At 58.9% G+C, this 26,392-nt stretch overlaps 2 protein-coding genes across 2 annotated transcripts in view; one reads left to right on the forward strand and one right to left on the reverse strand.

Moving 5' to 3' along the window:
- Positions 1-477: 477 nt before the first annotated feature.
- On the reverse strand, positions 478-2,631 carry LOC134171836 (protein CutA-like). The gene is made up of 3 exons (XM_062634415.1): positions 2,545-2,631; positions 646-824; positions 478-541 (listed from the first exon to the last, which is right to left on the reverse strand). The coding sequence occupies exons 1-3, from the start codon at positions 2,560-2,562 to the stop codon at positions 478-480; spliced, it is 261 nt and encodes an 86-aa protein (XP_062490399.1). The 5' UTR covers positions 2,563-2,631.
- Positions 2,632-6,762: 4,131 nt separating this feature from the next.
- Positions 6,763-26,392, forward strand: part of SYNGAP1 (synaptic Ras GTPase activating protein 1) — a 33,424-nt gene continuing 13,794 nt past the window's right edge. The window contains 14 exon segments of the mRNA XM_062634417.1: positions 6,763-6,844; positions 8,432-8,556; positions 8,697-8,802; positions 15,068-15,165; positions 17,306-17,427; positions 18,451-18,604; positions 19,078-19,176; positions 20,221-20,775; positions 21,689-21,833; positions 22,235-22,379; positions 22,497-22,733; positions 23,674-23,875; positions 24,945-25,120; positions 26,079-26,120. Coding sequence (XP_062490401.1) covers positions 6,823-6,844; positions 8,432-8,556; positions 8,697-8,802; positions 15,068-15,165; positions 17,306-17,427; positions 18,451-18,604; positions 19,078-19,176; positions 20,221-20,775; positions 21,689-21,833; positions 22,235-22,379; positions 22,497-22,733; positions 23,674-23,875; positions 24,945-25,120; positions 26,079-26,120 — 2,228 coding nt within the window. The 5' untranslated portion in view covers positions 6,763-6,822.

Below are 26,392 nucleotides of genomic sequence, written 5' to 3' on the forward strand. Positions count from 1 at the left end.
ATAACCCCATATCCTACACCCCACACCCCATAACCCCATATCCTACACCCCACACCCCACACCCCATACCCCACACCCCACACCCCATACACCATATCCCATACCCCACACCCCACACCCCATATCCCATACCCCACACCCCATACACCATATCCCATACCCCACACCCCATAACCCCACACCCCACCCCCCATAACCCCATATCCACACCCCACACCCCATATCCCATACCCCACACCCCATACCCCATACATCCTATACCCCATACATCCCATGCCCCACACCCCATATCCCACACCCCATATCCCATAATAACCCCAATAACCATAACCCCACACCCCATAATAACCCCATACCCCATAACCCCATATCCCACACCCCACACCCCCCACCCCCCACCCCCCACACCCCCACACTCACCCCCCACACCCCACACCCCACACCCCACACCCCACCCTCCACCCCATAGCCATGCTCTCACATGGAGGTGATGTGGGGCAGGACGTTCACACAAGCCGCCAGCTTCTGCTCCACCATGGCCCTGGGGGGGACAGCGTCACCTCGTGACCCCCCCCGGTGACCCCGTGACCCCCCCCGTGACCCCGTGACCCCCCCCGTGACCCCGTGACCCCCCCGTGACCTCACCTGGCCAGCTCCTTGGCCACCGTCTCATTGGGGCAGGTGACGAAGGCGGCCGAGACGGTGCCGGGGTCGTAGGGGTCACCGGGGGGGTCACCGGGGGGGTCACGGGGGGTGGAGGCCATGGAGAGCAGGCGCCGGCCCAGCCCCTGCAGGGTCACCGTCAGCGTCACCAGTGCCAGCGCCTGTCGCGATAGAGATGCTGCGTCGCGATAGAGATGCTGTGTCGCGATAGAGATGCTGCGTCGCGATAGAGATGCTGCGTCGCGATAGAGATGCTGCGTCGCGATAGAGATGCTATGTCGCGACAGAGATGCTGTGTCACGATAGAGATGCTGTGTCGCGACAGAGATGCTGTGTCGCGATAGAGATGCTATGTCGCGACAGAGATGCTGCGTCGCGATAGAGATGCTGCGTCGCGATAGAGATGCTGCGTCGCGATAGAGATGCTGTGTCGCGATAGAGATGCTATGTCGCGACAGAGATGCTGCGTCGCGATAGAGATGCTGCGTTGCGACAGAGATGCTGTGTCGCGACAGAGATGCTGCGTCGCGATAGAGATGCTGCGTCGCGATAGAGATGCTGCGTCGCAACAGAGATGCTGTGTCGCGATAGAGATGCTGTCGCGATAGAGATGCTGTGTCGCGATAGAGATGCTGCGTCGTGATAGAGATGCTATGTCGCGACAGAGATGCTGCGTCGCGATAGAGATGCTGTGTTGCGATAGAGATGCTGTGTTGCGATAGAGATGCTGCGTCGCGATAGAGATGCTGCGTCGCGATAGAGATGCTATGTCACAATAGAGATGTGGTGCGACAGAGATGCTGCGTCGCGATAGAGATGCTGCGTCGCGATAGAGATGCTGCGTCGCGATAGAGATGCTGCGTCGCGATAGAGATGCTGCGTCGCGATAGAGATGTGGTGCGATAGAGATGCTATGTCGCGATAGAGATGCTGTGTCGCGATAGAGATGTGGTGCGATATAGATGCTATGTCGCAATACAGATGCTATGTCGCGATAGAGATGCTGTGTCGCCATAGAGATGTGGTGCGATATAGATGCTATGTCGCGACAGAGATGCTGTGTTGAGCTATAGATGCTATGTCATGATAGAGATGCTATGTCGCAGTAGAGATGTGGTGGGATATAGATGCTATGTCGCAATACAGATGCTATGTCGTGATAGAGATGCTGTGTCACGATAGAGATGCTGTGTCACAATAAAGATGCCATGGTGTGATATAGATGCTATGTCACAATAGAGATGCTGTGTCACGACAGATGCCATGGTTCAGTACAGATGCTATCTCACGATAGCACCATGTCTGTCACAATAGAGATGCTGTGTCACAATAGAGATGCTATGGCCGTGTCTGTCACGATAGAGATGCTATGTCCGTGTGTGTCGTGATAGAGACGTTATGTCCATGTCTGTTGCAACAGAGATTTTGTGTCACGATAGAGGTGCTATGTCCGTGTCTGTCACGATAGAGATGCTGCGTCATGATAGAGAAGCTATGTCCGTGTCTGTCACGATAGAGATGCTGTGTCGCAATAGAGATACCATGTTGTGATAGAGATGCTACGTCATGATAGAGATGCTGTGTCACAACAGCACCATGTCTGTCACAATAGAGACGCTGTGTTGTGATAGAAATGCTATGTCATGATAGCACCATGTCTGTCATGATATAGATGCTATGTCGTGATAGCACATCTGTCACGATACAGATGCTATATCACGATAGAGATGCTATGTCACGATAGAGGTGCTATGTCATGATAGCACCATCCCTGTCGCAATATAGATGCCATGGCACGATAGTCTGTGTCACGATAGCCCCATGTCACGATACCCCCCCCCGCCCCGTCATTACAGCCCGGCCATGGGGCAGGGAACTCACCCCCAAAACCAACTTCATGTGAGGCAGAGCCGGCGCTGTCCCGTCCTGTGGGGAGAGATGGCCAGTGAGCCCCACGGCTGCCCCACAGCCCCCCCTGCCCCATACAGAACCTCTCAGCCCCCTATAGAGAGCCCCTCCAGCCCCACATACCGCATCCAGCCCCATATCCAGCCCCATATACAGCATCCAGCCCCATATCCAGCCCCATATACAGCATCCAGCCCCATATCCAGCCCCATATACAGCATCCAGCCCCATATCCAGCCCCATAGACAGCATCCAGCCCCATATCCAGCCCCATATACAGCATCCAGCCCCATATCCAGCCCCACATACCGCATCCAGCCCCATATACAGCCCCATATACAGCATCCAGCCCCATATCCAGCCCCATATACAGCATCCAGCCCCATATACAGCCCCATATACAGCATCCAGCCCCATATACAGCCCCATAGACAGCCCCATATCCAGCATCCAGCCCCATATCCAGCCCCATATACAGCATCCAGCCCCATATACAGCCCCATATACAGCATCCAGCCCCATATCCAGCCCCATATCCAGCATCCAGCCCCATATCCAGCATCCAGCCCCATATCCAGCATCCAGCCCCATATCCAGCCCCATATCCAGCATCCAGCCCCATATCCAGCATCCAGCCCCATATCCAGCCCCATATACAGCATCCAGCCCCATATACAGCCCCATATACAGCATCCAGCCCCATATCCAGCCCCATATACAGCATCCAGCCCCATATCCAGCCCCATATCCAGCATCCAGCCCCATATCCAGCCCCATATACAGCATCCAGCCCCATATCCAGCCCCATATACAGCATCCAGCCCCATATCCAGCCCCATATACAGCATCCAGCCCCATATACAGCCCCATATACAGCATACAGCCCCATATCCAGCCCCATATACAGCATCCAGCCCCATATACAGCCCCATATACAGCCCCATATACAGCATCCAGCCCCATATCCAGCCCCATAGACAGCATACAGCCCCATATCCAGCCCCATATACAGCATCCAGCCCCATATCCAGCCCCATATCCAGCATCCAGCCCCATATACAGCATCCAGCCCCATATCCAGCCCCATATCCAGCCCCATATACAGCCCCATATACAGCATCCAGCCCCATATCCAGCATCCAGCCCCATATCCAGCATCCAGCCCCATATACAGCATCCAGCCCCATATACAGCCCCATATACAGCATCCAGCCCCATATCCAGCCCCATATACAGCATCCAGCCCCATATCCAGCCCCCAGCCCCATATCCAGCCCCATATACAGCATCCAGCCCCATATCCAGCCCCATATCCAGCATCCAGCCCCATATCCAGCCCCATATCCAGCCCCATATCCAGCCCCATATCCAGCCCCATATCCAGCCCCATATCCAGCATCCAGCCCCATATCCAGCATCCAGCCCCATATCCAGCATCCAGCCCCATATCCAGCCCCATATCCAGCCCCATATACAGCATCCAGCCCCATATACCCCTTACAGCCCCACATACACCCCCAGCCCCATATAGGGACCCCCCCAGCCCCACATCCAGACCCCTCCCCCCCCCCAAAACTCCTCTCCCCCCTCCCCCGCCCGTACCCGCCGCCGCACGCGCCGCTCGGCGGCCGCCCCCACGTGACCCGGCTGGCCCCGCCCCCCCGCCCCTCCCGCCCAGCCACCGCCCCTCCCGCCCAGCCACCGCCGCGCGCGTCACCGACAGGCTCCGCCCCTTCCCTGTGACGTCATCGGAAGGGGGCGTGGTCGAAGTTGGGGGGGGGCGGTGAATGGGGACGCTGGGAGCCAATGGTGATACTGGTGTTATACTGGTGTTGTACTGGTGTTATACTGGTGCTGTACTGGTGTTATACTGGTGTTATACTGGTGTTGTACTGGTGTTATACTGGTGTTATACTGGTGTTATACTGGTGTTATACTGGTGTTATACTGGTGTTGTACTGGTGTTATACTGGTGTGATACTGGTGTTGTACTGGTGTTGTACTGGTGTTATACTGGTGTTATACTGGTGTTATACTGGTGTTATACTGGTGTTGTACTGGTGTTATACTGGTGTGATACTGGTGTTATACTGGTGTTATACTGGTGTTATACTGGTGTTATACTGGTGTTGTACTGGTGTTGTACTGGTGTGATACTGGTGTTGTATTGGTGCGATACTGGTGTTATACTGGTGTTATACTGGTGTTATACTGGTGTGATACTGGTGCGATACTGGTGTTATACTGGTGTTATACTGGTGTTGTACTGGTGCTATACTGGTGTTGTACTGGTGTTATACTGGTGTTGTACTGGTGTTATACTGGTGTTATACTGGTGCGATACTGGTGTTATACTGGTGTTGTACTGGTGCGATACTGGTGTGATACTGGTGTTGTACTGGTGTTGTACTGGTGTTGTACTGGTGCGATACTGGTGTGATACTGGTGCGATACTGGTGTGATACTGGTGCGATACTGGTGTGATACTGGTATACTGGTCCCATTGGTGTCACTGGTGTGATACTGGTACGATACTGGTATGATACTGGTGCCATTGGTGTCACTGGTGTTATACTGGTATCACTGGTATTATACTGGTATCACCGGTGCCACTGGTATTATACTGGTGCCATTGGTGTTATACTGGTGTCACTGGTGCCACTGGTATTATACTGGTGCCATCAGTGTCACCGGTGTCATTGGTGTTATACTGGTGTCACTGGTGCCACTGGTATTATACTGGTGCCATCGGTGTCACCGGTGTCATTGGTGTTATACTGGTGTCACTGGTGCCACTGGTATTATACTGGTGTCATTGGTGTCACTGGTGCCACTGGTGTTATACTGGTGCCACTGGTGTTATACTGGTGCCACTGGTGTTATACTGGTGCAATTGATGTCACTGGCGTTACTGGTCCCACTGGTGCCACTGGTATTATACTGGTGCCATTGGTGTCACTGGTGCCAATGGTGCCACTGGTGGTATACTGGTGCCATTGGTGTCACCGGTGTCATTGGTGTTATACTGGTGTCACTGGTGCCACTGGTATTATACTGCTGCCATTGGTGTCACTGGTGTCATTGGTGTTATACTGGTGCCATCGGTGTCACCGGTGTCATTGGTGTTATACTGGTGTCACTGGTGCCGCTGGTATTATACTGCTGCCATCGGTGTCACCGGTGTCATTGGTGTTATACTGGTGTCACTGGTGCCACTGGTATTATACTGGTGCCACTGGTATTATACTGGTGCCATTGGTGTCACTGGTGCCAATGGTGCCACTGGTGTTATACTGGTGCCATCGGTGTCACCGGTGTCATTGGTGTTATACTGGTGTCACTGGTGCCACTGGTATTGTACTGGTGCCACTGGTGTCATTGGTGTTATACTGGTGCCATTGATGTCAGTGGTGTTACTGGGTCTCACTGGTATTATACTGGTGCCACCGGTGTTATACTGGTGCCACCGCTGTTATACTGGTGCAATTGATGTCACTGGCGTTACTGGTCCCACTGGTGCCACTGGTATTACACTGGTGCCATTGGTGTCATTGGTGTTATACTGGTGCCATTGATGTCAGTGGTGTTACTGGGTCTCACTGGTATTATACTGGTGCCACTGGTGCCACCGGTGTCATTGGTGTTATACTGGTGCCATTGATGTCAGTGGTGTTACTGGGTCTCACTGGTATTATACTGGTGCCACCGGTGTTATACTGGTGCCACTGGTGTCACCGGTGTCATTGGTGTTATACTGGTGCCATTGATGTCAGTGGTGTTACTGGGTCTCACTGGTATTATACTGGTGCCACCGGTGTTATACTGGTGCCACTGGTGTCACTGGTGTTACTGGTCTCACTTGTGTCACTCGTATCGTACTGGTGCCACTGGTGCCACTGGTACTGTACTGGTGCCACTGGTGCCATTGGTACCAATGGGGCCCCTTAAACCCCCCCTTCCCCCTCCCCCCCTTTAATCCCCTCCCCCCAAACCCCACCCCCCCCTCCTCCCACGCCCCCCCCCTCCTCCTCCATAGCCCCTCCCCCCTCCTCCTCCTCCTCCTCCTCCCACGCCCCCTCCCCCTCTCCCCCCAAGCCCCTCCCCCCCTCCTGGCCCCTCCCTCCCTCCCCCCCCCCTCCCTCCCTTCCATGGCCCCTCCCCCCACCCCTTCTTGGCCCCTCCCCCTCCCGCGGCCCCTCCCCCCGCCCCCCCGCGCCGCCCGCGCCGGGGGAAGCAGCCGCTGGAACCACCATGTCCTATGTCCCCTTCCGAGGTACCGGTAACGGGGGGGGGGGGACCCCGATAACGGGGGAAGGGGGGGGGGGGGGGGGGGGTGAGGTCGGACCCTGCCCCACAACCGGAGCGGTGGGGGCGGGGGGATCCGCAGCGGGGGATGCTGGGACCCGGGATAACGGGAGACCGAGGGATGCTGGGACCCGGGATAACGGGATAACGGGGGATGCTGGGACCGGAGGATGCTGGTACCCAGCGATGCCAGGACCAAAAAGGGGAGGGGGGGGGGGTGGGTGAGATGGGGGGTGGGGGGTGAGGGGGGGGGTGGGGTACCACCACCACCGGGCCCGTGGGAGGATGATACCGGTGATACCGGTAACTGGGGGATGCTGGGAGGCGGTGGTACCGCAACGGGGGGATGCTGGCAGCGAGGGCGAGGGATGTGGGTACCGGGGGATGTTGGTACCCGATGGGGCCGGAGCCGGGGTGAACGGGCCCGTGGGAGGATGCTGGTACCCGGTGATACCGGTACAGACCGGGAACGGGGTTAGGGACCGGGGGGGGGATACTGGAGGATGCTGGTACCCAGTAGGGCCGGTACTGGGGGGGGGGGGCCGTGGGAGGATGCTGTTACCGGGGGGATGCTGGTACCCGGTTATACCGGTACCGGAGGATGCTGGTACCGGGGGTGGTCCGGTCCTTGGTGATGCCGGTACCGGGTTGATGCTGGTACCGGGGGAGCCGGTATGGGGGGGGTGGGGGGGGGGTGGTGAGGGGGGGGGAAGGGGGGGGGGGGCCGGGATCGTGGGAGGATGCTGGTACCCGGTGATACCGGTCCCTGGTGATGCTGGTACCGGGGGGATGCTGGTACCCGGTTATACCGGTACCGGGGGGATGCCGGTACTGGGGGGGGGGGGTGATGTTGCTGCCATGAATACACGGACCCCAGTGCTACCGTTCCCTTGGGGAGGGCCCGACCCGGTGGGGGGGGGGGGGGGGGATGTAACCGGTTCCGTGTCCGGTTCCGGTACCGGAGGGGGGGGGGGGGGGGGGCATCAGGACGGGGGGGTCCCCAGGGCCTGGCCTGACCCACTTCCAAAATGGGGCCGGGGCTGGGGGGGGGTGTTAAGGCCTCACCCCCCCCCCCATAGCGTGGGAGGCCTTGGGGGGGGCCCCCACCCTGAAGCACCCATTTAGGCCCTCACCCCCCCTCTGAAGCACCCATGGAGCCCGTTTTGCACCCCCCCGCATAGCACCCATGGACCTCATTTTGCTCACCACCCACCCTATAGCACCCAAAGGCCCCATTTTGCCCCCCCCCCATTTAAAGCCCCCATTTTGGGCCCCCCCCAACCGCAAAGCACCCAAGCACCCCCTTTTCCCCCCCCACCGCACCCTGAAGTCCCCAAGGACCCCATTTTGGTCCCCTAGCCCCACCCTGAAGGACCCATAGACCCCATTTTGAGCCCCCCGGTTGCCAAGGCAACGCCGGGATGCAGGATGCTGGTTGCATTGGGGGTATAGGGATGCAAGGGGAAAAGGGGGGGGGGGAAGGGAAAGGAGCGGCTCTATGGGGGGAGGGGCGTCCCAGATGTGACCCTCTGCCCCCATGGGGGGGACCCCCCAGATGTGCGAGGCCCCCCCCCCTTGGCACGCGGGCCCTACGCCCCCTCCCCTTACGAGCGGCCGCCCTGGAACCCCCGGTTCTGCATCATCTCCGGGAACCAGCTGCTGATGCTGGATGAGGAGGAGGTGAGGGATGAAGGAGAAAGGGGGGGGGGATGCGATGGGATGCATTGGGAACATATGGGGGAGGGGGGGGGTCATATTGCTCGGTTTATGACACCCCCCCCCCCCACCACCCCTCCCGTTTTCCCCCATCGTTATCCCAGATCCATCCTTTGCTCATCCGGGATCGAAGGAGCGAACCGTGCCGGAGTAAACTGCTGCGCCGGACCGTCAGCGTCCCGGTGGAGGGGAGGCCCCATCCCGAGCACGGTACCGGCCTTATGGGGGGGGCCCCGTTATGGGTTGGACCACGTTAAATTGGGGGGGGGGATGGGGGAAAGGTGGGGGGAGGGGGTGGTTTAGACACCCCCCCCTTCCTTTCCCACATTGATGCCAGCCGCTCCTAGAGCCCGGCCACAGCCATCCCATAATGCTCGCGGGAGGCACGCATGGCTGCCCGGCAACCGTTGCTAGGGAAACCCCGCGGGGAGGGGAAGGTTGGGGGGGGGGGGAGGGGGTGGGGGTTGGTCCTTACCCAACCCCCCCCCCCCCCCGCAAAACACCCCCAAAACAGCCCAAAACCACCCCAAAATGGACCAAGGGGGGTCCGAGGTCATGACCCCGCCCTCCCCTCCCCCCCACCCCCCCGAATCCCTCCCCCTCCTTTTCCCATCCCTCCCCACCCCCCCCTTTCCCATCCCACCCCCCCCCCAATGGACCCAGGGCTCCGAGGTCATGACCCCGCCCCTCCCCACCCCCCCCCTCCGTGGGTGGTCGTGGGGGGGGGGGGAGGGGACACGAGGGGACACATGGAAGGGGGAGGGAGGACCCCCGGAGGCTCCGCCCCCTCCCATTTAGCCCCGCCCCCTCCCCCGTTTCCTCCCGGTGCGTTGTGACGGCGCCGAACGCGTTGCCATGGGAACGGGATGGGAACAGGAACGGGGATGGGAACGGGGATGGGGATGGGGGGGGGGGGTGACACCCGCCGGCGCCCATCACCGTGGTCACCAGCACCGGTGTCACCAGTGCCACCCCCTCCCCATGGCCACCAGTGTCACCGGTGTCACCATCCAGTGTCACCACCATCACCACCATCACCATCCAGTGCCACCATCCAGTGTCACCATCATCCCCACCATCACCATCCACTCTTACCACTGTCACCAGTGTCACCAGTGTCACCACCCAGTGTCACCATCATCACCACCATCACCATCCACTCTTACCACTGTCACCAGTGTCACCAGTGTCACCAGTGTCACCACCCAGTGTCACCATCATCACCACCATCACCATCCACTCTTACCACTGTCACCACTGTCACCATCATCACCATCATCACCATCACCACCATCACCACCATCCAGTGCCACCAGTGTCACCATCATCACCGACACCACCATCCAGCGCCACCAGTGTCACCATCATCACCATCATCACCATCCAGTGCCACCAGTGCCACCAGTGCCATCAGTGTCACCATCCAGTGTCACCAGTGCCACCAGTGTCACCATCACCACCATCCAGTGCCACCATCATCACCATCCAGTGCCACCATCATCACCATCCAGTGTCACCAGTGTCACCATCATCACCATCCAGTGTCACCAGTGCCACCAGTGTCACCATCCAGTGCCACCAGTGTCACCATCATCACCATCCAGTGTCACCAGTGTCACCATCACCACCATCCAGTGTCACCAGTGTCACCATCATCACCATCATCACCATCCAGTGTCACCAGTGTCACCATCACCACCATCCAGTGTCACCAGTGCCACCAGTGTCACCATCCAGTGTCACCAGTGTCGCCATCATCACCATCCAGTGTCACCAGTGTCACCATCATCACCATCACCACCATCCAGTGCCACCATCACCACCATCCAGTGTCACCAGTGCCACCAGTGTCACCATCACCCCCAGTGCCACCAGTGCCACCGTTCCCATCACCCCCAGTGCCACCAGTGCCACCGTTCCCATCACCACCAGTGCCACCAGTGCCACCATTCCCATCACCACCAGTGCCACCAGTGCCACCAGCCAGGGCCACCAGTGCCACCGGCCATCACCCCCAGTGCCACCAGTGCCACCGTTCCCATCACCACCAGTGCCACCAGTGCCACCATTCCCATCACCACCAGTGCCACCAGTGCCACCGTTCCCATCACCACCAGTGCCACCAGTGCCACCATTCCCATCACCCCCAGTGCCACCAGTGCCACCATTCCCATCACCCCCAGTGCCACCAGTGCCACCGTGCCACCAGTGCCACCGTTCCCATCACCCCCAGTGCCACCAGTGCCACCGTTCCCATCACCACCAGTGCCACCAGTGCCACCATTCCCATGGCCACCACCATCCCCAGTGCCACCATCCTTGTGATCACCAGTGCTATCATCCCCACCAGTGCCACCATCCTTATGGCCACCAGTGCCACCATTATCACTGTCCCCATCACCACCAGTGCCTCCAGTATCACCAGTGACCCCATCCCCATCACTAGCAGTGTCACCACTGCCACCATCCCCACCAGTACCACCAGTGCCACCATCCCCATCCCCACCAGTGCCACCATCCCCACCAGTACCACCAGTGCCCCCATCACTACCAGTACCACCAGTGCCACCATCCCCATCCCCACCAGTGCCCCCATCCCCACCAGTACCACCAGTGCCACCATCCCCATCCCCACCAGTGCCCCCATCACCACCAGTACCACCAGTGCCACCATCCCCATCACCACCAGTACCACCAGTGCCACCATTCCCATTGCCACCAGTGCCGCCAGTATCACCAGTGCCACCATCCCTATCATCACCAGTGCCCCCATCCCCATCCCCACCAGTGCCACCATCCCCATCCCCACCAGTGCCCCCATCCACCAGTACCACCAGTGCCACCATCCCCATCCCCACCAGTGCCACCATCCCCACCAGTACCACCAGCCACCATCCCCATCCCCACCAGTGCCACCATCCCCACCAGTACCACCAGTGCCCCCATCACTACCAGTACCACCAGTGCCACCATCCCCATCACCACCAGTGCCACCATCACCACCAGTACCACCAGTGCCACCATCCCCATCCCCACCAGTGCCCCCATCACCACCAGTACCACCAGTGCCACCATCCCCATCCCCACCAGTGCCACCCCCCCTCCATTGACACCGCGGTGACGTCACTGCGGGTTCCCACGGGGGGGGAGGAGGGGGCGTGGCCACCGTTTCCCTTGGCAACCATCGCCCCGCCCCCTCCCCATTCGCCCCCCCCCCCCATCCTCCCCCCTAGGTCCGGGGCGGCGCCGCGCGCACCCGAAGCGGGGGGGGGGGGGGGGAAGTGAGAAGGGGGCGGGGCCAGCGGGGTGCGCGCGGCGGGGGCGGAGCGTGAGCGCGCGGGGCGGTGGCGGCGGGAGGGTGAGTGTGGAACGGCGTGAAACGGGTCTGGAACGGTGTGGAACGGGTGTGGAACGGGTCTGAAACGGTGTGGAACGGGTCTGAAACGGTGTGGAACGGGTCTGAAACGGCTTGAAACGGTGTGGAACGGGTCTGAAACGGTGTGGAAAGGGTCTGAAACGGCTTGAAACGGTGTGGAACGGGTCTGAAACGGTGTGGAACGGGTCTGAAACGGCTTGAAACGGTGCGGAACGGGTCTGAAACGGCTTGAAACGGTGTGGAACGGGTCTGAAACGGTGTGGAACGGGTCTGAAACGGCTTGAAACGGTGTGGAACGGGTCTGAAACGGTGCGGAACGGGTCTGAAACGGTGTGGAACGGGTCTGAAACGGTGTGGAACGGGTCTGAAACGGCTTGAAACGGTGCGGAACGGGTCTGAAACGGCGTGGAACGTGTCTGAAACGGCGTGGAACGGGTCTGGAACGGCGTGAAACGGGTCTGAAACGGTGCGGAACGGGTCTGAAACGGCGCTGAACGGGTCTGAAACGATGTGAAACGGGTGTGGAACGGGTCTGAAACGGCGTGAAACGGGTCTGGAACGGCATGAAACGGGTCTGAAACGGTGCTGATCGTGTCCGAAACGGTGTGGAGCGGGTCCGGAACGGGCGTGAAACGGTGTGGAGCGGGGTGAAACGGGTGCGAGGCTGAGTGTGCAAGGGGGGGGGGGGGTGAGTGTGCAAGCGTTTGGGGTGACATTGAGCGTGCGCGGCTGGTACCGAGCGTGCAAGGGCTTGGGGGGGGGGGCACAAGCGTTTGGGGGTGCAGGGACGTGTGCAGAGCCCGTGGTGAGTGTGCAAGGCCCATAGGGCCCGTGCCCATCCCATAGTGAGTGTGCAAGAGCCGCTGTGAGTGTGCAAAGCCCCATAGGGCCCGTGCGGGACCCATAGCGAGCGTGCAAGACCCGTGGTGAGCGTGCAATGGCCGTTGCGAGCGTGTGCATCCCATAGTGAGCGTGCGAGACCCGTGGTGAGTGTGCAAAGCCCCATAGGGACCATGCGGGGCCCATAGAGACCGTGCAGGGCCCCATAGTGAGTGTGCAAAGCCCCATAGAGACCATGAGGGGCCCATAGTGAGCGTGCAAAGCCCATAGGGACCATGCAGGGCCCATAGTGAGTGTGCAAAGCCCCATAGAGACCATGACGGACCCATAGGGACCGGGGACACCCCATAGTGAGCGTGCAAGACCCGTTGTGAGTGTGCAAAGCCCATAGAGACCATGCGGGGCCCATAGAGAGCATGCACATCCCACAGTGAGTGTGCACATCCCATAGGGATCCGGTGCATCCCATAGGGACCAGGCGCATCCATAGGGACCGGGTACATCCTATAGGGACCGGGTACATCCTATAGGGACTGGGTACATCCTATAGGGACTGGGTACATCCTATAGGGACCACAAGCATCCCATAGGGACCAGGCACATCCATAGGGACCGCAAGCATCCCATAGGGGCCAGGCACATCCATAGGGACCTGGTGCACCCCCTAGGGACCAGGTGCACCCATAGGGACCTGGTGCACCCCATAGGGACCCCAAGCATCCCATAGGGACCGGGTGCATCCATAGGGACCTGCTGCACCCCATAGGGACCCCAAGCATCCCATAGGGACCGGGTGCATCCATAGGGACCTGCTGCACCCCATAGGGACCCCAAGCATCGCATAGGGACCTGCTGCACCCTATAGGGACCCCAAGCATCGCATAGGGACCTGCTGCACCCCATAGGGACCCCAAGCATCCCATAGGGACCTGCTGCACCCCATAGGGACTTGCTGCACCCCATAGGGACCTGCTGCACCCTATAGGGACCCCAAGCATCCCATAGGGACCTGGTGCACCCCATAGGGACCTGCTGCACCCTATAGGGACCCCAAGCATCCCATAGGGACCTGGTGCACCCCATAGGGACCTGCTGCACCCCATAGGGACCCCAAGCATCCCATAGGGACCTGCTGCACCCCATAGGGACCTGCTGCACCCCATAGGGACCCCAAGCATCCCATAGGGACCGTGTGCGTGAGCCGCCGCCGCCGCACGTGGCACCCGCGTGTGCGGGGATGCGGCCGGGGGCCGGGTCCCCCCCGGCTGCCCCCGGGCCTCGTGGGGGGGCCCCGGGGGGGCTGTAAAAGAAGGGGGGGGGCGGAGCCATGTGGGGCCCCCCCCAGCCCGGCCCCCCCTGGGCCCTACGGGGCACCCTGGGGCCCCCCCCCGGGCCCCGTCTCAGCCTGGAGGGCGGCAGCAGGACCGTGGCTGGTAGGAAATGGGGGGGGGGGGGGGGGGTGGGGATGGGGGGGGGGGGGGGGGCATTGGGGGGGGGGATGATAATGGGGGGGACCCCAGGATTAGGGGGGTGATAATGGGGGGGGGGGCGAGATTGTGGGGAGCTGAGATTGCGGATGGGGATATAAGTGGGGGGTGATAATGGGGAGCTGAGATTGCGGGAGGGGGATATAAAGGGGAGCCCTGAGATTGGGGGGGGGGGGTCAGGGGTAAAGGGAGCCCAAGGGCAAAGGGGGGGCTAATGGGGTTTGGGGGGGGTAGAGTTTAGGGGACCCCATAATTTGGAGAGGGGGGATAAAGGGGATTTGGGGGAGGGGCAGAATTAGGGGGACATGAAGGCCAAAGGGGGGGGGTTAAGGGTATTGGGGGGGGCAGAGTTTGGGGGGACCCCAGGACACGGGGATGTGGGGGGGGCACACGGGGGGGAGCTTGGGGTGGGGGAAGGGGAATGAAGGGAGGGGCCTCAGGTCCCTTCCCAGTACTTGGGGGACCCCTGGGTCCCATTGACCTCCCATAACCCCCTCGTACCCCCCCATATCCCTCCCTTATCCCTCCTTAACCTCCTCCCCAGCACCCCTTTATCCCCCCCCCCAGGACCCCCATAAACCCCCCCCAGGACCCCCTAAGAAACTTTGGGACCCCCCCATTCCCTCCAGGACCCCCTATAGCCCCCCTATATCCCTATCAGGACCCCTCAATGGGAAGTTGAGGGGGGGGGGATGTTGGGGTCCCCCCCATGTCCCCCCACCTTGTCCCCTCATGCTCTTCTATGTGTGTGTCCCCCCCCCCTTGTCCCCAGATTACCACGGAGGCCGCTCCCGTAGGAAGAGCGTTCCGGGCGGGAAGCAGTACAGCATCAACATGGACGCCCCCCCAGCCCCCCCCTTCCGGCCCTCGGTGAGCACACGCCTGTCGCCATGGTTACCGCCATCCGCACACGCCTGTCGCCATGGTTACCCCCCCACCACCACCATGCGTGTTGCTGGAGCCTCCCGCGTGCGGGTGTTGCCGTGGTTACCGTGGCCTGCACATGTGTGTTGCTATGGTTACTGCATCGCGCACATGGGTGTCATCGTGGTTATCCCATCATGCTACATGTATGTTGCTATGGTTACTGCATCGCGCACATGGGTGTCATCGTGGTTATCCCATCATGCTACATGTATGTTGCTATGGTTACTGCATCGCGCACATGGGTGTCATTGTGGTTATCCCATCATGCTACATGTATGTTGCTGGAGTTATTGTGGTCCCACACACGTATGTTGCCGTGGTTACGCTGGTCCCGCACATGTATGTTGCTGCGGTTACCCCATCATGCACATGTATGTCGCCATGGTCACCCCCTTGGTCCTGCACACACGTATGACCTTGGTTACCGTGTCCTGCACACGTATGTTGATTGCCGTGGTTACTGCATCATGCACATGTATGTCACCATGGTTATCCCGTCATGCACATGTATGTCACCATGGTTATCCCGTCATGCACATGTATGTTGCCATGGTCACCCCCTTGGTCCTGCACACACGTATGACCTTGGTTACCCTGGTCATGCACACGTATGTTGCCGTGGTAGCTTCATCCTACACACGTATGTTGCTATGGCCACCCCATCCTGCACACACGTATGACCTTGGTTATCCCTGTCCTGCCCATGCCTGTTGCCATGGTTACCCCCCCCCCGTGCACACACGTGTTACCGCGGTTGCCCCCATCCCACACGGCCCCTTCCCCCTCTCCTCCACATGCCTGCTGCCATGGTAACCCCGCTCCCACCTGCCCTGTCCCCATGGCAACCCCTGGCGCATGCTACCCGTCGCTATGGTAACCCCGGTCCCCGTACCACCCGTCACCATGGTGACCCCGTTCCCACGCTCCCTGTCGCCATGGCAACCCGGGTCCTATACAACCATCGCCATGGCAAGCACGAGCACCCAGCACCCTGCTCCTGCATCACTCGTTGCCATGGTAACCCTGGTCCTGCACCACCCGTCGCCATGGTAACGCCGTTCCTATGCTTCCCATCGCCATGGTAACCGTGACCACCCGTCGCCGCGGTAGCCCTGCTCCTATGCTCCCCATCTCCATGGTAACCTCGGCCCTACATCACCCGTCACCATGGCAACCCTGTTCCCACGCTCCCCGTCACCATGGCAACCCCGCTCCTACATCACTCGTTGCTATGGTAACCCTGCTCCTGCACCACCCATCCCTCTGGTAACCCTGCTCCTATACTACCATCACCATGGTCACCCTGACCACCTATTGCCATGGTAACGCTGGTCCTACCCCTCCATCCCCATTGTAACCCTGGTCCTACATCCCCCATCACCATAGTAACCCTGACCACCCATTGACATATTGACCCTGGTCATACATCCCCCATCACCGTGGTAACCCTGGCCCTACCTCCCCCATCACCATGGTCACCTCCCCCATCACCATGGTCACCCTGGTCCTACCCCCCCCATCCCCATGGTAACCCCGACCACCGATTGACAGTAACCAAAGTCCAACCTCCCCCATCACCATGGTCACCCTGGTCCTACATCCCCCATCACCATGGTCACCCTGGTCCTACCCCCCCCATCCCCATGGTAACCCCGACCACCGATTGACAGTAACCAAAGTCCAACCTCCCCCATCACCATGGTCACCCTGGTCCTACATCCTCCATCACCATGGTAACCCCAACCACCCATTGACATAGTAACCAAGGTCCAACCTCCCCCATCACCATGGTCACCCTGGTCCTACATCCTCCATCACCACGGTAACCCCAACCACCCATTGACATAGTAACCAAGGTCCAACCTCCCCCATCACCATGGTCACCCTGGTCCTACTCCCCCCACCCCACCCCATCCCCATCCCCACAGCTCCTCCACCCATCCCCACATCCCCACCATGGTCCCCTGCGCCCCCCAAACCCCTTGGCCGCCCCCGATCCCCATGACCTTCCCTGAGCCCCCCGGACCCTTCCCACCCCCCCGGGCCCCCCCATGGGCCCCCCCTTCAGCCGCCTGTACCCCAGCAAGGCTTCCTGAGCCGCCGCCTGAAGAGCTCCATCAAGCGCACCAAGAGCCAGCCCAAGCTCGACCGCACCAGCAGCTTCCGTCAGATCCTGCCCCGCTTCCGCAGCGCCGACCATGACAGGTGGGGTGACGTCACCGTGACGTCACGGCGACGTCAGCCGCCGGTGGTGGCGTGGCGGCGGTCTGAAGGGGGGGGGGGGTGGGGGTGGGGATGGTCCACTGGTGGAGATGGTCAAGGGGTGGTGATGGGGATGGTCAAGTGATGAGGATGGTCCGGTGGTGGGGATGAGGATGGTCAAGTGATGGGGGTGAGGATGGTCAGGTGGTGGGGATGGTCAAGTGATGGGGATGAGGATGGTCAGCTGATGGAGATGGTCAAATGATGGGGATGGTCAACTGATGGAGATGGTCAAATGATGGGGTGAGGATGGTCAAGTGATGAAGATGGTCAAGTGATGGTGATGAGGATGGTCAGCTGATGGAGATGGTCAGGTGGTCAGGATGGGGATGGTCAAGTGATGGGGATGAGGATGGTCAGCTGATGGAGATGGTCAAGTGATGGGGATGGTCAAGTGATGGAGATGGTCAAGTGATGGGGATGAGGATGTTCAGCTGATGGAGATGGTCAAGTGATGGGGATGAGGATGATCAGCTGATGGAGATGGTCAAGTGATGGGGATGGTCTAGTGATGGGGATGAGGATGGCCAACTGATGGAGATGGTCTAGTGATGGAGATGGTCAAGTGATGGGGATGGTCAACTGATGGAGATGGTCAAGTGATGGGGATGGTCAAGTGATGGAGATGGTCAAGTGATGGGGATGAGGATGGTCAGCTGATGGAGATGGTCAAGTGATGGGGATGAGGATGGTCAGCTGATGGAGATGGTCAAGTGATGGGGATGAGGATGGTCAGCTGATGGAGATGGTCAAGTGATGGTCCTTATGCTGTGATCACCCTATTTTAGGGCAGATGCCCCCCCCCGGGATCCCCTATTTTGGGTGTCCCCTCTTTTGGGGGTGACCCCAGACTCCCACATCTCAGGGGCCTTGGTTGGGGGGGGGGTCCCCATGGGAGGTGCCATTGGTGGGGTTGGGGGGGGTGACTCCCGGGTGTCCCCCCACGTTGTCCCCGCCCCAACCCAGGGCCCGGCTGATGCAGAGCTTCAAGGAGTCCCATTCGCACGAGTCCCTGCTGAGCCCCAGCAGCGCGGCCGAGGCTCTGGAGCTGAACCTGGATGAAGACTCCATCATCAAGGCTGTGCACAGCAGCATCCTGGGCCAGGAGTTCTGCTTCGAGGTAGGGACCAGAGCCCCGGCCATCCCCGTGGTGTCCGGTCATCGCCATGGATGGATGGATGGATGGATGATGATGGATGATGGATGATGGATGGGTGGATGGATGATGATGGATGATGGATGGATGGATGGATGGATGGATGGATGGATGGATGGATGGATGGATGGATGATGATGATGGATCATGGATGGATGATGGATGGATGATGGATGGATGATGGATGGATGGTGGATGGATGGATGGATGGATGGATGGAGGATGGAGTATGGAGGATGGGTGATGGATGGATGATGGGTGGACAATGGATGATGGATGATAGATGATGGATGATGAATGATGGATGAATGATGAATGATGGATGGATGATGAATGGATGATGGATGACGGATGATGGATGGACGATGGGTGATGGATGGACGATGGATGATGGATGCTCGATGGGGGTTTGACCATCATCAACCCCCCCTCTCAAGGTGACCACGGCTTCTGGGACCAAGTGCTTCGCCTGCCGCTCAGCTGCTGAGAGGGACAAATGGATCGAGAACCTGCAGAGGGCTGTGAAGCCCAACAAGGTGAGGGGGCAGCTGGTGGGGATGGGCAAGTGGTGGGGATGGGAATGGTCAATGGATGGGGATGGTCAAGTGGTGATGATGATCAGCTGGTGGGGTGAAGATGGTCAATGAGTGGGGATGGTCAAGTGGTGATGATGATCAGCTGGTGGGGTGAGGATGGTCAATGAGTGGGGATGGGTATGGGTAAGAATGGTCAGCTGGTGCGGATGCTGATGGTCACTGGTGGGAATGGGGATGGTCATTGATGGGGATGGAGATGGTCACTGGTGAGGATGAGGATGCTCATTGATGAGGGTGGGGATGCTCATTGATGGGGATGCTCATTGATGGGGATGGGGATGCTCACTGGTGAGGATGAGGATGCTCATTGATGGGGATGGGGATGCTCATTGATGGGGATGGGGATGCTCATTGATGGGGATGGGGATGCTCACTGGTGAGGATGGGGATGCTCACTGGTGAGGATGGGGATGCTCATTGATGGGGATGGGGATGCTCACTGGTGAGGATGAGGATGCTCATTGATGGGGATGGGGATGCTCACTGGTGAGGATGGGGATGCTCACTAGTGAGGATGAGGATCCTCATTGATGGGGATGCTCACTGGTGAGGATGAGGATGCTCATTGATGGGGATGCTCACTGGTGAGGATGAGGATCCTCATTGATGGGGATGCTTGCTGGTGAGGATGAGGATGCTCATTGATGGGGATGGGGATGCTCATTGATGGGGATGGGCATGCTCACTGGTGAGGATGGGGATGCTCACTGATGGGGATGGGGATGCTCATTGATGGGGATGCTCACTGGTGAGGATGAGGGTGCCCATTGATGGGGATGGGGATGCTCACTGGCGGTGCCATCCCCAGGGTGGTCCCTACTCCTGGTGCCCCCTCTCAGCCGGCCTCTCCCCTTGGCATCCCCATGGCCGGTGGCCACCTCACCCAATCCCCACCTCCTCGAGCTCCCCACATCCTCACCCCCCCACGTCCTCCCGTCCCGTTCCCCTCCGCACCCCCCCACACCCCCACCCCCCCCAATTTAGGACAACAGCCGTCGGGTGGACAACGTCCTGAAGCTGTGGGTGATCGAGGCGCGGGACCTGCCCCCCAAGAAGCGCTACTACTGCGAGCTGTGCCTGGACGACATGCTCTACGCCCGCACCACCAGCAAGGCCCGCACCGACAACGTCTTCTGGGGCGAGCACTTCGAGTTCAACAACCTCCCGGCCGTGCGCACCATCCGGCTCCACCTCTACAAGGACACGGATAAGAAGAGGAAGAAGGACAAGAGCAACTACGTGGGGATGGTGAGCATCCCCATCGCCAGCGTCACCGGCAGGCACTTCGCCGAGCAGTGGTACCCGCTCAGCCAGCCCAGCGGGAGCAAGAGCAAGGCCGGGTGTCCGGCGTTGAGGGTGAAGAGCAGGTTCCAGACCATGAGCATCCTCCCCATGGAGCTCTACAAGGAGTTCGCCGAGTACGTGACCAATAACTACCGGATGCTGTGCGCGGTGTTGGAGCCCGTGTTGAGCGTGAAGAGCAAGGAGGAGGTGGCCTGCGCGTTGGTGCACATCCTGCAGAGCACCGGCAAGGCGAAGGTGGGGATGGGGGGGGAGGGAGGGACGGAGGGAGGAAGGGGTGGAAGGATGGAGGGTGGTTGGGTGGGGGGTGGGTGGGTGGGTGGGTGGAAGGATGGATGATGGATGGGTGGATGGATGATGGATGGATGATGGAGGATGGATGGATGATGGATGGATGATGGATGGGTGGATGGATGATGGATGGGTGGATGGATGATGGATGGATGATGGGTGGATGGATGATGGATGGGTGGATGGATGATCAATGATGGATGGATGATGGATGGATGATGGATGGATGATGGTTCAATGGATGATGGATGGATGGATGGATGATGGATGGATGATGGATGATGGATGATGGTTGGATGGATGATGGATGATGGATAGATGATGAATGGATGGATGGATGATGGATGATGGATGGATGATGGATGATGGATGCATGATGGATGGATGATGGATGATGGATGCATGATGGATAGATGATGAATGGATGGATGATGGATGGATGATGGATGGATGATGGATGATGGATGGATGGATGATGGATGATGGATGGATGGATGGATGATGGATGGATGATGGATGATGGATGGATGGATGGATGGATGGATGGATGGATGATGGATGGATGATGGATGGATGGATGGATGATGATGGATGGATGGATGATGGATGGATGATGGATGGATGGATGATGGATGATGGATGGATGATGGATGGATGATGGATGGATGGATGGATGATGGATGATGGATGGATGATGGATGGGTGGATGGATGATGGATGGATGATGGAGGATGGATGGATGATGATTGGATGGCTGATGGATGGATGCATGATGGATGGATGGACAGAAGAGGGAGGACGGACACAAGGGTGCAGGGAGGGTGTCTGGGCACGGGGCTGCCCTGACAGCCATGGGCAGGACTTCCTGTCGGACATGGCCATGACGGAGGTGGATCGCTTCATGGACCGGGAGCACCTCATCTTCCGGGAGAACACCCTCGCCACGAAAGCCATCGAGGAGTATCTGAAACTCATTGGCCAGAAATACCTCAAGGATGCCATTGGTGAGCTCCACCAGGCCCCAGCATGGCCAAGAGTCCCCATGCATGGCCAAGAGTCCCCATGCATGGCCATGGTCCCATTGGGGTGCTTGGGTGGTCCCTTCTCATTGGCGGTCCCTTCCCAACCTCCATCCCCGTTGCTATGGTGATGGGATGGTTGGGTGGTCCCTTCTCATGGGTGGTCCATTCACAACCTGCATCCCCGTTGCTATGGTGATGGGATGGTTGAGCGGTTGATGAGTTGATGACCCTGGGGACCAACGCATGGTCATGTCCCCATTGGCGTGGCCATGGGATGGTTGGGTTCACCCTACTCACAGTAGTGTCCCCATCACGGTGCCTTGGCCGTGGGTCAGTGGGGTGGTCCCTGATGTCCCTGGACCCCTCTGTTGCCCCCCATCCAGGTGAGTTCATCCGAGCCCTATACGAGTCCGAGGAGAACTGCGAGGTGGACCCCATGAAGTGCACAGCCTCCACCTTGGCCGACCACCAGGCCAACCTCCGCATGTGCTGCGAGCTGGCCCTCTGCAAGGTGGTCAACTCCCATTGGTGAGTCCTTGGGGCTGGGGCGGGGTGGGAGGGGGGTTGTGTGTGTGTGGGGGGGGTGTCCCCCCCATTGTGGGTCCTGGACCATTGTGTGTGTGTGTGTGCCCCATCACCACGCAGCGTGTTCCCGAGGGAGCTGAAGGAGGTCTTCGCCTCGTGGCGGCTGCGCTGCGCCGAGCGGGGCCGCGAGGACATCGCCGACCGCTTGATCAGCGCCTCGCTCTTCCTGAGGTTCCTGTGCCCCGCCGTGATGTCCCCCAGCCTCTTCGGGCTCATGCAGGAGTACCCGGACGAGCAGACCGCCCGCACCCTCACCCTCATCGCCAAGGTCATCCAGAACCTGGCCAACTTCACCAAGTGAGAGCGCGGCAAAGGGGAGAGGTGGAAGGGACGGGGGTGGTGGGGGGGTGGATGGAGGGTGGGTGATGGATGATGGATGAGGGATGGATGGATGATGGATGGATGATGGATGGATGATGGATGGATGGATGATGGATGGATGGATGGATGGATGGATGGATGGATGGGCGATGGATGGATGGATGGATGGATGGATGGATGGATGGATGATGGATGGATGGATGATGGATGGATGGATGATGGATGGATGAATGGATGGATCGATGGATGATGGATGGATGGATGGATCGATGGATGGATGGATGGATGGATGGATGGATGATGGATGGATGATGGATGGATGAGGGTTGGATGATGGATGGATGATGGATGGATGATGGATGGATGATGGATGGATGGATGATGGATGGATGGATGGATGGATGGTGGATGGATGGATGATGGATGGATGGATGATGGATGGATGGATGATGGATGGATGGATGGATGGATGGATGGATGGATGGATGGATGGATGAATGGATGGATGGATGGATGATGGATGATGGATGGATGGATGATGAATGGATGGATGATGGATGGATGGATGATGGATGGATGATGGATGGATGGATGATGGATGGATGGATGGATGGATGGATGGATGGATGGATGGATGGATGATGGATTTATGGATGATGGATGGATGATGGATGGATGATGGATGGATGATGGATGGATGGATGATGGATGGATGATGGATGGATGATGGATGGATGATGGACGGATGGGTAAGTTGTACAGATGGATGGAGGACAGACAGTCGAGCTGCATGAAGACCAGATGGAGCTTTAGGAAGGAAGCTGGGGGGGACAGAAAGGACAGAGCACGGTGGGCAAGGCTGGTGAGGGGGGGACAACAGCTCTTAGGGGTGGCCTTGAAGAGCTCCTGCCCACAGGTTTGGCAGCAAGGAGGAGTACATGGCCTTCATGAACGAGTTCCTGGAGCTGGAGTGGACCAGCATGCAGCAGTTCCTCTATGAGATCTCCAACCTGGACACCCTCACCAACAGCACCAGCTTCGAGGGCTACATCGACCTGGGCCGCGAGTTGTCCACCCTGCACGCCCTCCTCTGGGAGGTCATGTCTCAGCTCAGCAAGGTACCCCCCATCCCCAGGACGTGTGGGGCCTCTCCTGGGTGCTGACCAGAGCCTGGACCCCTTGGAGGACACCCAGGGGAGGTCTTGGGGTCCTGGAGGTCTGGGTGGCCCTGAAAGGGCATTTTGGGAGCTTATCTACTCATGAGGCACCATGGGAGGTCATTGGGGTCCCATCCACCTATGTCCCACCATGAGTGGTCATTGGGGCCCTATCAATGTGTGCCCTGCAAGGAGAGGTCATTGACTCCCATCAACCCATTTCCCCCCGTGGGAGGTCACCGAGTCCCATTAACCCATGTCCCACCATGAGAGGTCATTGAGGTCCCATCCACCCATGTCCTCTCATGTGTGATCATGGAGGTCCCATCAACCCATGTCCCACCATGAGTGGTCATTGAGGTCCCATCTGTCATCCTTGGAGGTGGTCATTGGGGTCCAAGGCCCCCATGTCTCACCATGGGAGGTCATTGGTGTCCCATCAACCCATGTCCCACCATGAGTGGTCATTGAGGTCCCATCAACCCATGTCTCCCCAGAGGTGTTCATTGAGGTCCCATCAACCCATGTCCTCCCATGTGTGACCATTGAGGTCCCATCAACCCATGTCTCCCCAGAAGTGTTCATTGAGGTCCCATCAACCCATGTCCTCCAAGGAGAGGTCATTGAGGTCCCATCAACCCATGTCAACCCATGTGTGATCATTGTGGTCCCATCAACCCATGTCCTCCAAGGAGAGGTCATTGAGGTCCCATCAACCCATGTCTCCCCAGAGGTGTTCATTGAGGTCCCATCAACCCATGCCCTCCCATGTGTGACCATTGAGGTCCCATCAACCCATGTCTCCCCAGAGGAGAGGTCATTGAGGTCCCATCAACCCATGTCTCCCCAGAGGTGTTCATTGAGGTCCCATCAACCCATGCCCTCCCATGTGTGACCAGCACCCCCAGAGGTGCTCACTGCGGTCCAAGGCCCCCATGTCCCCCAGTGGGAGGTCCCTGAGGCCCCATCCACCCCTATCTCCCCTATGGGAGGTCACTGGGGGGTGGTGCCAGGCGGTCGCTGTCTGCAGGAGGCGCTGCTGAAGCTGGGGCCGCTGCCGCGGCTGCTGACGGACATCAGCGTGGCCCTGCGCAACCCCCACCTGCAGCGGCAGCCCAGCCAGGGCGAGCGCCTGCCCCCCAAGGGGCTGGTGCTGCGGGGACCCTCGGCCGACCTCCAGCCCTACCTCGTGCGTGACCTCAACAGGTGAGGAACACCCCCTTCCCCCCCACCCCCCACCCCATCCCCAGGGACCCCCAACATCATCATAGCACCCACAACAGCATCATGGTACCCACAGCATCATCATGGTACCCACAACAGCATCATAGTACCCCCAACAGCGTCACGGTACCCCCAACATCAGCATAGCACCCACAACAGCATCATGGTACCCACAGCATCATCATGGCATCCACAGCATCATCATGGCACCCACAATAGCATCATGGTACCTCCACATCATCATGGTACCTTCAACATCATCATGGTACCTCCAGTAGCATCATGGTACCCCCAACAGCATCATGGTACCTCCAACATCATCATGGTACCCTCAATAGCATCATAGTACCCCCAATAGCATCATGGTACCTCCACATCATCATGGTACCTTCAACATCATTATGGTACCTCCAGTAGCATCATGGTACCCCCAATAGCATCATGATACCCCCAACAGCATCATGGTACCTCCAACATCATCATGGTACCCTCAATAGCATCATAGTACCCCCAATAGCATCATGGTACCCCCAACAGCATCATGGTACCTCCAACATCATCATGGTACCCTCAATAGCATCATAGTACCCCCAATAGCATCATGGTACCCACAATATCATCATGGTACCCACAACATCATCATGGTACCCTCAATAGCATCATAGTACCCCCAATAGCATCATGGTACCCACAATATCATCATGGTACCCACAACATCATCATGGTACCCCCAATAGCATCATGGTACCACCAACAGCATCATGGTACACCCAACAGCATCATGGTACCTCCCCATCATCATGGTACCTCCACACCATTAGGGAACCTCTCCCTGTCCCCCCACTGTCATCACCCACATCCTTGTGGTGGTCCCCAGTCGCAGTTGGGGTGTCACCTCCCACTGTGGGTCCCCGTGGTCACCCCACTCTCTGCCCCACAGCTCCGTTGACCTCCAGTCCTACATGGTGCGGGGCCTCAATAGGTGAGTGATGGGGATGGGGACAATGTGGGATGGGGATGGGATGGGGACAGGGATGGGATGGGATGGGATGGGATGGGATGGGAATGGTGATGGGATGGGGATGGAGATGGGATGGGAATGGTGATGGGATGGGGATGGAGGTGGAGATGAGGATGGGATGGGAGATGGAGATGAGGATGGGATGGGAATGAAAGGAGTTTGGGGATGGGGATGGAGATGGACATGGGTCAGGGGATGGAGATGGAGCTAGAGATGGGGACAAGGACGGAGAT

The sequence above is a fragment of the Pezoporus occidentalis genome, unplaced genomic scaffold, assembly GCF_034315485.1.
Source record: "Pezoporus occidentalis ecotype Australia unplaced genomic scaffold, CSIRO_AGI_Poc_V1 ctg425, whole genome shotgun sequence".
Taxonomy (NCBI): domain Eukaryota; kingdom Metazoa; phylum Chordata; class Aves; order Psittaciformes; family Psittacidae; genus Pezoporus; species Pezoporus occidentalis.

What these genes read in the sequence shown, in the direction of transcription:
- LOC134171836 (XM_062634415.1), bottom strand. An exon ending in GTGGCCAAGGAGCTGGCCAG is followed by an intron (nt 542 to 645) that starts GTGAGGTCACGG and finishes TGTCCCCCCCAG; the next exon opens with GGCCATGGTGGAGCAGAAGC.